Source organism: Micromesistius poutassou (genome assembly GCF_964030765.1).
Source record: "Micromesistius poutassou genome assembly, chromosome: 13".
NCBI lineage: Eukaryota > Metazoa > Chordata > Actinopteri > Gadiformes > Gadidae > Micromesistius > Micromesistius poutassou.
This window is the reverse complement of record NC_140283.1, coordinates 11,536,176-11,548,429: the sequence shown is the minus strand read 5'-3', so window position 1 is coordinate 11,548,429 and position 12,254 is coordinate 11,536,176. Positions and strand designations below refer to the sequence as shown.

Below are 12,254 nucleotides of genomic sequence, written 5' to 3'. Positions count from 1 at the left end.
GGGCCCCGGGGTAGCTGGTTGGTTTTTTATTAACAACAAAAGGGGAGTGCTGAAATCAAACTAACAGACCAGATCACAATTGGGTTGGCTGGCTGTGGATCCGTGTCAGAGTGCTCAATTTGAAGGAAGTTTCAGGGATGTTAAATAGGCAAAAAGAACAATGCACTGGACTAGGTAGATCCAAATGTTAAAGGACAATGTGTACCCAAAAGGTTTAACCGGCATTTGGACATTAGGGGCCAGATTCACAATAAGTGTGTACTGCTGGCATACAAGAAGCATGACAAAGTAACTGGATTGAATTGGTCCATATATCGCGTGCATTCTCAAAACCAAAGAATTGTTCCTGCCTATTGTTTTTTTTGTTTTTGTGAGACTTGTTAGTGTTCAGCAGTGATTCATTTATAGTATTGCATATGATCTCCGGCACTAATAAGTTGATCATAATGGTCCCAACAGGAGAATAAGGCGTAAAACCAGTAACATGACACGGATCTGCACAGGCTACAAAGAGCCACTTAAATTATATTAAGATAACTATGAGTTTTCTAAAAGATGAAATTCATCTTAATCCCCCGAAAAAAATTCACCCATTGATGGACTGCGGCTACAAGTTGGACTCAGACCGCCCCCTAACTTTGATTTTGTCCCGTTCACTTAATTTAATGAATTCAATCTCCTGACAGCCGGCCCCTCGAGGCCCTGGTGTCCCTTTGCCCTCTGCATGCTTGCTGTTTTAGCTCCTGTATTCTGTCCCCGGGAACCGGTGCGCACTCCCTCCCTTCCCTCCTCACCTCTCCTTCATGAAGCACCGTTCCTTCCTATAGCTTTTTCCAATTGTACTAGTTATGTGAATGATGTAGTTTAAAAAAAAAATAAGAAAAGAGAAAAAAAAGTTTAAAACATTGTGGCGACGTACAGTATGTGTACATTCATGCTAAGATTATCTGTATGTATGTAGCATTCAATTACACACAGCACTAACAAATAAAACTTTTTCATTTATAAAGTCATATGTTGTTTTTTTTTTTTATTGAAGTATCCATCCCCAATAAATATCTGCTAATATCTAATAGTAGCTACTATAATGATTGGCTGATTGCTACACCTAGATTACATTTGAATAAACTGATAAACCAATATGTAACTAACTGCCAATTATGTAAAGTGTTGCAGTAGATGTGGCGTTGTGGCGTTTCCTTCTGTCAGAAGTTCACAACATGGGATGTCGTTCCCAAAGTAGGCATACGTTCTGGCCAGTATTGAACTAAATTGTTTTTGATTATGCTGCTCAGAAAACCATATGCCAAATACTTGTGTCTGCTACGATTTAATGTTTGTTGACTTTTGGCATCTGACTTGGTTTAAGTACTTTGACCCAGAAAGAAATATGCATATCATCGTCCCATGGGAAAAACAGCTACTAACAGAATGCATTTGAACACATGACACAAATCCTTTCCCTTTCAGAGAAGAAAGGACACAGTTATTTACAACAGTTAGGTTGAAGCTATTGCATGTGATCACCTTGGTTGCACTCATAACCGCTCCTAACCATCGATGCACCATCGCCAGTACTAATGATGGCGCTGTTTCGCTTGTAATATGGGGATATGGGACCAAATGAAATAAGACAAATTCACCCCGGCAACGTATATCACATCCGGGTGGCTTAGTTTTCAATCGCAATCCGCTGCTCCGTCCGCGGTGTCGACCGGGGGGTCTCTGCAGAAAGTCCCCAAATCCCGACCTTTGTCGGGGCCTTACCGGGGGTTGGAGGTGCATTCCAGTACGGCTGCACATGCGACGCAATCCGCTGATGGTGCACAGCACCGGGCGCTCCCCCTCGGTGCGACATTTTCGTACTGAGGTAGCATTGGTCGCTACATTGGCTAACAACATCGATCTGACGTACTCCACCCCCTCTCCAGCCGTCATCCACCGATCGTGAAGAGGGTTGATCTGTCAATCGAAAAACGGGGTTGATAACGTTGCCTGACTCCCGATGGATTATTTTTTTTTATTTCAGCGTCCACTTGAGAAATACTCGGTAACGTAGCCAGCCCTTTTTATTAAGCATTCAGGCCCATACAGAGAGTGGGTGGGGGTTTAACCAATGGCATCTGGATTAATCGTACATCCCTGAAACTACTGAACTGTGCCCTTTTTCGGGGTTAATTTTAATGACATTGTTGTATACTTACTACATCGAAACAAGGCACGTTTCCCGCATTCTACCTCAATACCCCCAAACGCCTCCCTGTCCCTACATGAAACCCCCAGTTAGATACACCATCAGCCTTCTGTAATCAGTCAGCTCATGGTTCGGAACCTTTCTGGTTCCGTTTGCCTCTTGACAATCCGAAAAAACGCCAGTGATCCACGGCACCCTTTGCCAGCCTACATACAGGCTTCTCATATAGTACCATCCCATTCTGGCCTTCCTCCTTCTGTATAGTCGTGTGAAGCAAGGAAATCTTTTCGACCTGCCAAAAACGAGCAAAGCATTGGTTATCTATACGGCGATAGGCTTGTTGTTTACTCTCCTATACTGGGGGAATTCTCGGTGGCATCCCTACCTCCCGAGTCACCGTCCTGTCACACCGAGCTAAGCTCAAGAATCTGATCATGCCGGGTCCAGCAGCTGGCAGTAAGTCCCGTGTTTACGCAGACGTTAACACACTAAAGAGCCGGGAATACTGGGACTATGAAGCTCACGTGCCAAGTTGGAGGTGAGCCATGTTTTAATGTTATAGTTTAATTTGCTCATGCATGTCTTTTATGGAATGTGGTCAGTGTATTGAGTATGATGTCAATGTTGTTGCACACAAATGTCATTCAATTATTTGCTACCTACCGTCCAGGAAAATTAATGTTATTAATCCTTCTATAGGTAGATAGTTAATAACACTTAGACATTCCCTTTATGGCACTCTCAATTCTGCAGATTGCAATGCATACATAGTATGTATGTATGTTTGTATGTTTGTATAGTATACAAACCACATGCTTTTCCCATTGCTCGTGAAGACCACTGCAGACGATTGCACCTCTCTCTGTCTCGGTTTCACTGTGTCTCTCTCTACCCATGCAGCAACCAGGAAGACTACCAGCTGGTGAGGAAACTGGGCCGGGGGAAATACAGTGAGGTGTTTGAGGCCATCAACATCACTAACAACGAAAAGGTGGTTGTCAAGATCCTCAAGGTGAATATGGGAGGAGGGCCGCTTGAATCAGATTTGAATCAAATTTCTGTTGTAGTTATCCTGTTAAAGCTAGCTTAAACATTTTATCTATCAGTCCATCCATCATTCCCCCATTTTGCACTCAAATATAGGGCAAGCATTTGAAAGACCGGTAAACTCATTGCAATTAAATAAATGAACATCATGAACTACGATATAAACCACGATAGTCGATCAAGACACACACACACACACACATACATACATACATACATACATACATACATACATACATACAGTGACGTGGTTATTTAGGCCTAGTAATAATGCCACCTGACTTAAGTTAATATCCCAGCTCAGAAAGCTGTGTGTCAAACCTGTGCATGAGATTATTTGAGGAGGTCACTCTCGTGAGCCCCAAGTGGCGGGTTTAGAGCTCGGGCTCTGGCTCCAGTGAATGGTCTTGTAAACTATTGGACTTGGAAAAGGGGAGCAGCAGAAAAGGGCTATTACCACCAAATCGATCTTGTGTGTTTTGTTGGCTGCCACTGATTCCATTGAAAGAGTGTATGCTTTCTTACACTTGAGAATGGTGTTTAGAGCCACTGCCGCTGTCTGTGGGTCTGTTTACCCAATGCATGTGTGGAGTCTCTTTTTAATTTTAAACACCATCCACTCCTCCGCGAGGGCCTTTGACAGAGAGAGAGTGGGAGAGAAAGAGAGAGACTGATTGAGTGTAGTGCACGGCCCTGTTGAGTCAGCACAATTAATAGGGCGGTTTGTGTGTGTGCGTGTGTAATTGTAAGGGGATGCTCTGTGCAGGCAAGCAGACTTTTGACTTTTGTTTCACCTCAGTGTTTATTGTCAGTTTCCCAGCATGCCATCCGTTCTCTGCACACACTCCCCTGGGTTGTTGTTTTTGTTGTTGTTGTTGTTGTTGTGGTGGTCGTCAGAAAAGGAAATGGTGGACAGTGCTTGTTTTTTAAAAAGGGACTATTGTTATTTGAACATTGTGTCTGTTCTGTTTTGAATCAGCCTGTGAAGAAGAAGAAGATTAAGCGGGAGATCAAGATCCTGGAGAACCTGCGAGGTGGCACCAACATCATACGCCTGGTGGACACGGTGAAAGACCCTGTGGTAGGTCGTAGGTCACTGGATGGAGACCAACAAAAAGCTCCCACTGGGTTTAATGTAAACCTACTGCCACTATGTGTAATGGTATGGATATGTTTGTGTTTTTTTATAATTGAATAATCACTATGCATGAAAGTAGGTAAGGAAGTCAGAACTTTATTGATCCTAAATTGTCAAATTTGCATAGATATACATTTTTATGATGGGATTACAAGCACTGCTTTAAACTAATATAAATCTATCTGTGGGCATTTGGCATGCATGTGCGACCCAACATTTAATCAAACAGAATAGACTTAATATGTAAGGAAAAAATATCAAACATCTATTAATCTTTGATAAGGAGCTGGAATGAATTTATAAAAGTTATTATGAATGTTTGTTTGTTTGACTCTTCCTATCCTATCCTAACCTTCACATCGTCTCCCTGTGACGGCCTTGCAGTCCCGAACTCCGGCTCTCGTCTTCGAGTGCATCAATAACACAGATTTCAAGGTACATAAATCATCTCTGCTCTCTGCATGATTCTGGACGTCTTGAATCATAACAGTCTTCCTGATAGGAGTCTGAGTCATGTCTCCATTCAAGCTCAGCTGTTGTAATGGCTCCCGTCTAGCAGCTTGCGGTGTTTCCTAGTTAACATCTGCTTTGGATAAAGAATGACAAAAATGTGCCAGTGAGAGAATTTTAATGCATGGACATTGACACAGAGTTTGGCTGTCTGGTCATATAGAGGTGATTCCGAAAATTAGTTCTGACATTTGACCGTGTCTTCCTTGCAGGAATTGTACCAGAAGTTGACAGATTTTGATATTCGTTTCTACATGTATGAACTGCTGAAGGTGAGGCTGGTTTGAGTTGCATGTAGTTGAGGCTCACGGTACCAATGAATACACAGGACGTGCACATAAGCTATATAGCAGTGCATGCATCTTACTTTAGGATGTTCAGTTCAGAGTTACTCTAGTCGAGGCTAAGTGGTAGTCAATAAATGTAGGCCAAGTTACATTATTCTACTCACAAGAGATTGAAACAAGGCAGTTAGTGTCCATTCTATTCCTTATCTGTGTGTATTTGTATTAATTGGAATAAATGAATTGGCCACATGACAAATAGGCATGTTGAGGGAGCAGTTTTGAAATGAGTTTGCCAAAGTGTGTGTGTGTGTTTGTTTATTTGTAGGCACTGGACTACTGCCACAGTATGGGTATAATGCATCGTGACGTTAAGCCACACAATGTCATGATTGACCACCAAATGAGAAAGGTAGGTGTCTGTCCGGGGTCAGGTTTCCTTGGTAGTGTCATGCCTGGGATGTTATTCAGCTGATAGGGAAAATCATCGAAGCAGACAATTGGCAATAGAAAAACTTAAACTGCAACTTCTAGACTAGAGCATCTGTGTTTTCACAAGTCATGCAGATTTTTCCCAACTGCAGCAGGATTTGAATCTAAATTATTAACCTGCCATTTATCAGCCAGTATGCTCTGCATTTAAATTGTGCTATTTTTAATTTTAGATGTAGGGACAAATAAATAAATCTTATCGTTATAATCTTAAAGGACAATCTTTCATGTGGCTTCAATAAAACATCACCTACCAATATGTTTTGTCCAAATTACTTCAGTGGCACAGGCACACTAAATGCTCTTCGGCATACTCTGTACAACAAAGAATACTGTCATATTCCAGAAGCCAGGAAAAACATCATGATGTCATAATGTTGTCATCAGCTAGACCCGTATTTTCGTTTTTTAAAGCTACATTATCCACTTCATAATCTAGACTGTAGGCGACACCATGCTGGCACGTGAATAGAGTCCACTCAAAATCCGTCTATAGCTATGCAGTTGAGGTTCAAAGGAGATGTTCAGTGGCGATGTAACAGTGGTTTGTGTCCACAGCTACGTCTTATAGACTGGGGTTTGGCTGAGTTCTATCACCCGGCCCAGGAGTACAATGTCAGGGTGGCATCGAGGTATTTCAAAGGTCCAGAGCTGTTGGTGGACTACCAGGTAACCCTGATGTACACACACAGCACTGCAGCATATATATGTCCTATGTGATATAGTATAATAATATAGCATCCATGACCCTGTTCCCTGTCCCATGCAGATGTATGATTACAGCCTTGATATGTGGAGCTTGGGATGTATGCTCGCCAGTATGATCTTTCAGAAGGAACCCTTCTTCCATGGACAAGACAACTACGACCAGGTCTCACTCACTCACAGTCACTTTGGTGCCTCACCCATGTACAAACTTGAATTCAATATCCATACTTAGAGATCAGAATTATTTTTACTGATCACACCTCATCTTCTCAGTGAGATCGAATCACACATTCTACATTATCTTCGGTATGGGGAGACACACACACACACACACACACACACACACACACACACACACACACACACACACACACACACACACACACACACACACACACACACACACACACACACACACACACACACACACTCAGAGCTGTGTAACAGCAGAATGTTGTCTCTCCTTAGCTGGTGCGTATCGCCAAAGTCCTGGGCACGGACGAGCTGTTCGGCTACCTGCGGAAATACCACATTGAACTGGACCCGCGTTTCAAAGACCTACTTGGACAGTAAGTGAAGACCTGCTTGTTGGCTCACACTTGTCCCCACAGGACAGCCGAGATGACCTCAAAAATTGCAACGCAATGTATTTTCACATTCTGTCCTCCTATTCTTCATCTTGCACCCGTTGTCATTACTTGGACATGACATTGCTTTGTCAACCGATTCACAAAAACGGGCAGGACAGTCTACTGGTTAGGTTTTGACTCGGAAGGTTCTGTGTTTGAACCTAAATATCCCCAGTCTACCTGTAGGAATCCATGAGCAGCATGCTGAGCTAGACCTACCTGCTCCTTGATAAAAACGTATTCACTGTAGGATAAATCTGCTTTGGATCAAAGTGGGTGCTGCTACATAACTGAAATGAGTAAAACGCAAAACCTGTTAGAAATCCAATTGTATTGTTCATATGTCACTCGTTGAGTGTTAAGCGGTTGCTGCTTGAACGATTTGCTGCAAGAATGAACGCTGAATGTCTGTCTGTTTGTTTGTTTGTGCGTCCTGCAGACAGAACAAGAAACACTGGCAGCAGTTTGTGCAGACGGAGAACCAGCACCTGGTGAGCCCTGAAGCCCTGGACCTGCTGGACAAGCTGCTGCGCTACGACCACCAGCAGAGGCTCACCGCCACCGAGGCCATGGACCACCCCTACTTCTGTGAGCACAACGCACCGTGCACGCAGGGGTCATGGTAGTCTGGCTGGGGTTAAGTTTGTGTGGTCCGGGCAGGTGTTGCGGACTGTATCAATCGCTGAACTGTTGGATATGGTTTGGCCTCTTTCTTCGTTTTCCTCCCTGTCTCTGACCCCCACCGTGAGTGGATGAAGCCTTTTTCACTGCAGAGATTGTAATTGGATCGGTTCAAGATAACCTGGCCCCTTTTCATTAATGGGCTCATGCTCATACGGAAGTCTAGACCCAGAGCCAAAAAATAAAGATAAAACCGACAAATTGGACTTGTAGACCCACAGACATTTACTACAGATAAAATTGATGTACTGTACCAATATAAATGCAACTTGCATACATTCATTTGGTGTTAAGCCTCTGCTCGAAGCCAGAAATAATTAGGGCATTCTTGTTGCCTCTGTTCTTCCTCCTCCTCCTCTTCCGCTCTTGGTGCAGACCCAGTGGTGAAGGAGCAGTCTCTGTCCAACTCTGACAACAATATTGTTTCCAGTGGCAATACTACAGCCCGATGAAACACAGGTGAAATATAGATTTCGGGGATGGTTTAGATGAAGTATCAGATGTTTTACCCTGCAGTCAAACATGTGATGGTCAAATGTAATTAACTTAAAACTTTTTCTCTCCACAGGAAAAGGAAGCATTGGGTTACTATGCCTCCACTTTGTACCCAGCTGTGACGGTAACATTTGACAAGTGTACAGTGGCGGAGGTTCAAAGTTATGCTGAACACACACACACACACACACACACACACACACACACACACACACACACACACACACACACACACACACACACACACACACACACACACACACACACACACACACACACACACACACACACACACACAACCCTTCTACTCTCTATCGGTCTGTGATTGGTTTGTCCTGGTCCCCATAATGAGTAGCCTGACCAATAAGCTTGAAGCTATCTCTCCGCCCCGCCCCCTTCTTTCCCAACGTGGTGAAGTGATGACCAAGCGGATGGACCCCACCCCAAAGACCCCCCCCCCTTCTCCCCTGTGCCTGTACTGGATTGAATCAGCATGGAAAATGAAATGGAGTGTCACTCTAGCTTGCAGACCGACGTTTCCCTCGCCCACCCCTCTCTCTCTTTCTCTCTATCTCTTTACTCTTTCTATCTCCCCGTCCTGAATCCATAACCTCTGTCTGTCTGTCCTGTGTGCAGCCACCCGCAAACAGACGGACAGACGGGCCTCCTAAAAACAATACTCCAGTTCTGAAAGTGGCATGGTGGAGTCTAGATGGAATGAAAACGATGACATTATTATTATAATTATAATTATTATTAATGGACAAAATAAATCATTTTTATTTGAAAGAATTCTTGTCATTGCAATGAGTGAGTTGTGTGTCACTGCCATTCAGTTGGGTGTTTGTATTTGTTTTTTAATATTGTCCTACTTGGTAGGAACAAGTAATGTATTTATTCTCTAAATGAAGGGAACTGCAATTGTTTCAAGTGAGACTAAACTAGAATTAGAATTGAAAGGTTTCAAAAGGTTTCGGGCTACATTCAGCTAATTCCTGTGCATACTGATAAGACAGAGACACAGAGCTGGGCCAGGCCATGTGACCGGGGTAAAGTGGCTGGTGCTCATTAAGGACAACATGACCAAGGGGGGTCAGAAGATATTTAATAATGCACAGACACAGGTATTCAAATCAGGGAGCAATCCCCTGATTGGTGGATATGGCTGTTCCTTTGGAACTCACAGCTTTTATCTTACACAACGATAGCTGCCCTAGTTGATGGCTGAATACAAGAAGTGAAAAGGACTGGGGTTGTCTTGGTTTGTTTTTGGGTGCCAAGTATAGTCAGGACATATTTCACCCTATGTGAAATGTATCCTTTTTACATACATTACAGAAATTATCCTTTTGAACAATAAATCAAAGTTTTACATTTAGATGTTTTTTTTCCAAGTCCAATACTAAGTTTTATTTCCTCTATAACTATGTCACGATCTGCGGTTCAACATTACTTTGATTCTACACTCTAAAACAGACAAGACATTGATTAATGTTATTTCCTCCATGCAAATTGTAAAAGCCATTGATCAGCAAGCTTGTGCAAGCTAAAACCAAATTCCTAAATTTGATCGCCTCCCTTGGAAATCAACCTTTAGTGGTGGATAATATTTCAACATGGTCGTTTTCCTTACAACATGAAACCTTTTCACCATTACTCTTTAAGCTTTGTCAGTTTTAGTTGTTTTTACAAGTTAACAGAGCTAGTCAGGAGGTTGTAAAGGATATGTGTGTGTGTGTCTTACAGGTCAACAAAGCCTTTAAAGTTTTGTGTGTGTACTGTAATTCAAGCATTGCATGACTGAAGTATCCGCTTCTTCCTCAAAGAGGTAACCAGAGCATCGCTTCCTCTCTTCTAATTTGACTCCTTGCTAAACAAAGACACACACACACACACACACACACACACACACACACACACATCACGTTACCTTTAAACATTTAGCAGTTGGTTTGTCCTACAAGAGCCGGCTGCTGTACGGTCAACTTGGTCAGCAGGGGGCATGGTTCTGTCATCGCCTCCACCATCACCACCACCACACAGACACACACACACACGCACACACAAACGCATGTTTACCAACCATGAAGCTGGTGAGCTGTAGTTTCCACTATCTTTTTAACTGTAAATGAACAATTTGGAGGTGTATTTTGAAGTGAGCAGACCGGTAACTCAGCATTTGTTTTAATCATTTAAAGTCCTGTTCATTCTCATTCTTCATTTGAGTAAGTAATGTACGCACACACACAAACTGATGTTAAGTCCTTCTTGCTGATATTATAATTTATTCCACATCAAATATACAAAGAACACAGAACAACACATAAGCCAAGCAATAGAGTTGAGGAATATGATTCATGAGTTCAGTAATCATGTAAATACTTTTTATTTTTAATAAATATATGAATAGTAATCCATAATGTCATATATAATAACTGAAGTGTACAAGTTTAAGTGAAGATTTCTGAGCTATAATTGTAAAAAAAAAAAAATACCAAGAAAAATAAATACTCTTTACTTAATACTCTAATACTCTAATACACTACAACCAGAAACAAAAATCACAACTAAATCATAAGGAATCCTACTCTCTAGAAAACCACTCACTGTTTGTTCATTTAGATGAGTTAATTGCAATGACAATTTGTAATTTCAATGAAATAATAAATCCAAGTAACCCCTGACTCCTCATCTACATTTATGTAGATGAGGTGTTGACAAGTCAACACGTCAGGCAACATGAGCTCCCTCCAAACACGAGCGCTTCAACTGAATCAGTTCCTTCAGAGAGACTTGGTTAGCACTCTTCCTGTGTGTGTGTGTGTGTATGGGGGGGGGGGGGGTGGCTGCTCTCCCTGGGTCAGCTAGCCCGTTTGGCGTTGTTCCGTCTGCGTCTCAGGAGGGGTGCAGGAGGGGCCTGCTTCCTGAGAGAGTAGAGAGTAGAGACCAAACTTCAGAAAGCGTCAACTTTGTGCTGCCCCCTGTTCGTTTTTGACACACTTTATATGCCCAACACTGATTGTGCTGACATGTTTGATTGGTATTAAAAATAAACTTAACCACTGGTTAAGAATGTGGTCTTCCCATCTAAATCCAACCAATGGAGAACCACTGTGTGTTGCGTGTTTCAGTGATGGATCGTTTCCCACCTGGCAGCTATCACGGCAGCCTCCTTGGCCCTGAGTTGCTTCATGATCTTCAGCGTGCGACAGATCTGACGCAGTGTCATCCTGGGGCCTTTGTAGGCCAGGCCGGGCCGCGGGGCGCAACGGGGGCCCCGGTAGGCGAGCATGGACATGTAGTCTAAGCCGCCCCCCCGGCCAAACAGCTGCAAGGGCTGCACACTGCACCGGCCATAGCAGGACGCACACTGGACCGAGAGGAGGGAAGAGATAAAGGATTAGTGCACCATTATCTTATATTACTATTAGGAGTTTAAAAAGTCAGGCTTTGTTGAATTGCTTCCAATAATAAGTTTGACACTGGTGAAATGTATGTTTATTTCATTATATTATGTGTGCTAAAGGAAGGAGAGAAAGACTGGAATTATGAATGACAGATGACAGTGTCATTTAATTAATTCTCTGGATGACAAGAATGGAATGCTATTTATTTTGGCAATTTCTAATGAATACTGGGGATCACACATTCACACAAGCAGATCGACAGCTGCAGTTAGGATGAGGGGCCTGTGTATGGTTTCATTTCAGCATTCTCCTGAACATTGATAGACCAGATTAGACCAAAATGTCACTTTAGAGTCCTTCAAAATCAACCTTTCAAAAATAAATCACTGATTTATAAAGGCCATGGATATTTATGTTCAAATACAAGCACAGCATCATGGTTAATACTGAGAAGGAATTAATGAATACCGGAAATGAGACCAGAAAGGTCACGCCATGCCTACAGTTTCAGCTTTACGCCTTGTGTCATTCACACTGGAAATGTCACACTCTGATACACAAACAGGTCACACCCCTTTTAATCAACACATGAGCTCCTGTCCTTCTTTCTGAGACTTAATCACCAGCTCAATCAGAAACCTAAGTCAAGGTTTTGGACATGGCCCACGC

General features: G+C 42.7%; 1 protein-coding gene across 1 annotated transcript; it reads left to right on the top strand.

Moving 5' to 3' along the window:
* Positions 1-1,681: 1,681 nt before the first annotated feature.
* On the top strand, positions 1,682-8,961 carry csnk2a2b (casein kinase 2, alpha prime polypeptide b). Its single transcript, XM_084476916.1, has 12 exons — positions 1,682-2,732; positions 3,095-3,206; positions 4,221-4,322; positions 4,764-4,814; positions 5,102-5,161; positions 5,502-5,585; positions 6,224-6,334; positions 6,435-6,536; positions 6,842-6,942; positions 7,442-7,590; positions 8,059-8,142; positions 8,252-8,961. The coding sequence occupies exons 1-11, from the start codon at positions 2,629-2,631 to the stop codon at positions 8,133-8,135; spliced, it is 1,053 nt and encodes a 350-aa protein (XP_084333042.1). The 5' UTR covers positions 1,682-2,628; the 3' UTR covers positions 8,136-8,142; positions 8,252-8,961.
* The last annotated feature ends 3,293 nt before the right edge of the window (positions 8,962-12,254 follow it).

Bases quoted from the DNA above. Each gene is read 5' to 3' on its own strand.
- csnk2a2b (XM_084476916.1), top strand. From the start codon at position 2,629: ATGCCGGGTCCAGCAGCTGGCAGTAAGTCCCGTGTTTACGCAGACGTT. The intron at 3,207-4,220 runs GTGAATATGGGA...GTTTTGAATCAG, and splicing joins TGGTTGTCAAGATCCTCAAG to CCTGTGAAGAAGAAGAAGAT. The intron at 5,586-6,223 runs GTAGGTGTCTGT...TTGTGTCCACAG, and splicing joins TTGACCACCAAATGAGAAAG to CTACGTCTTATAGACTGGGG.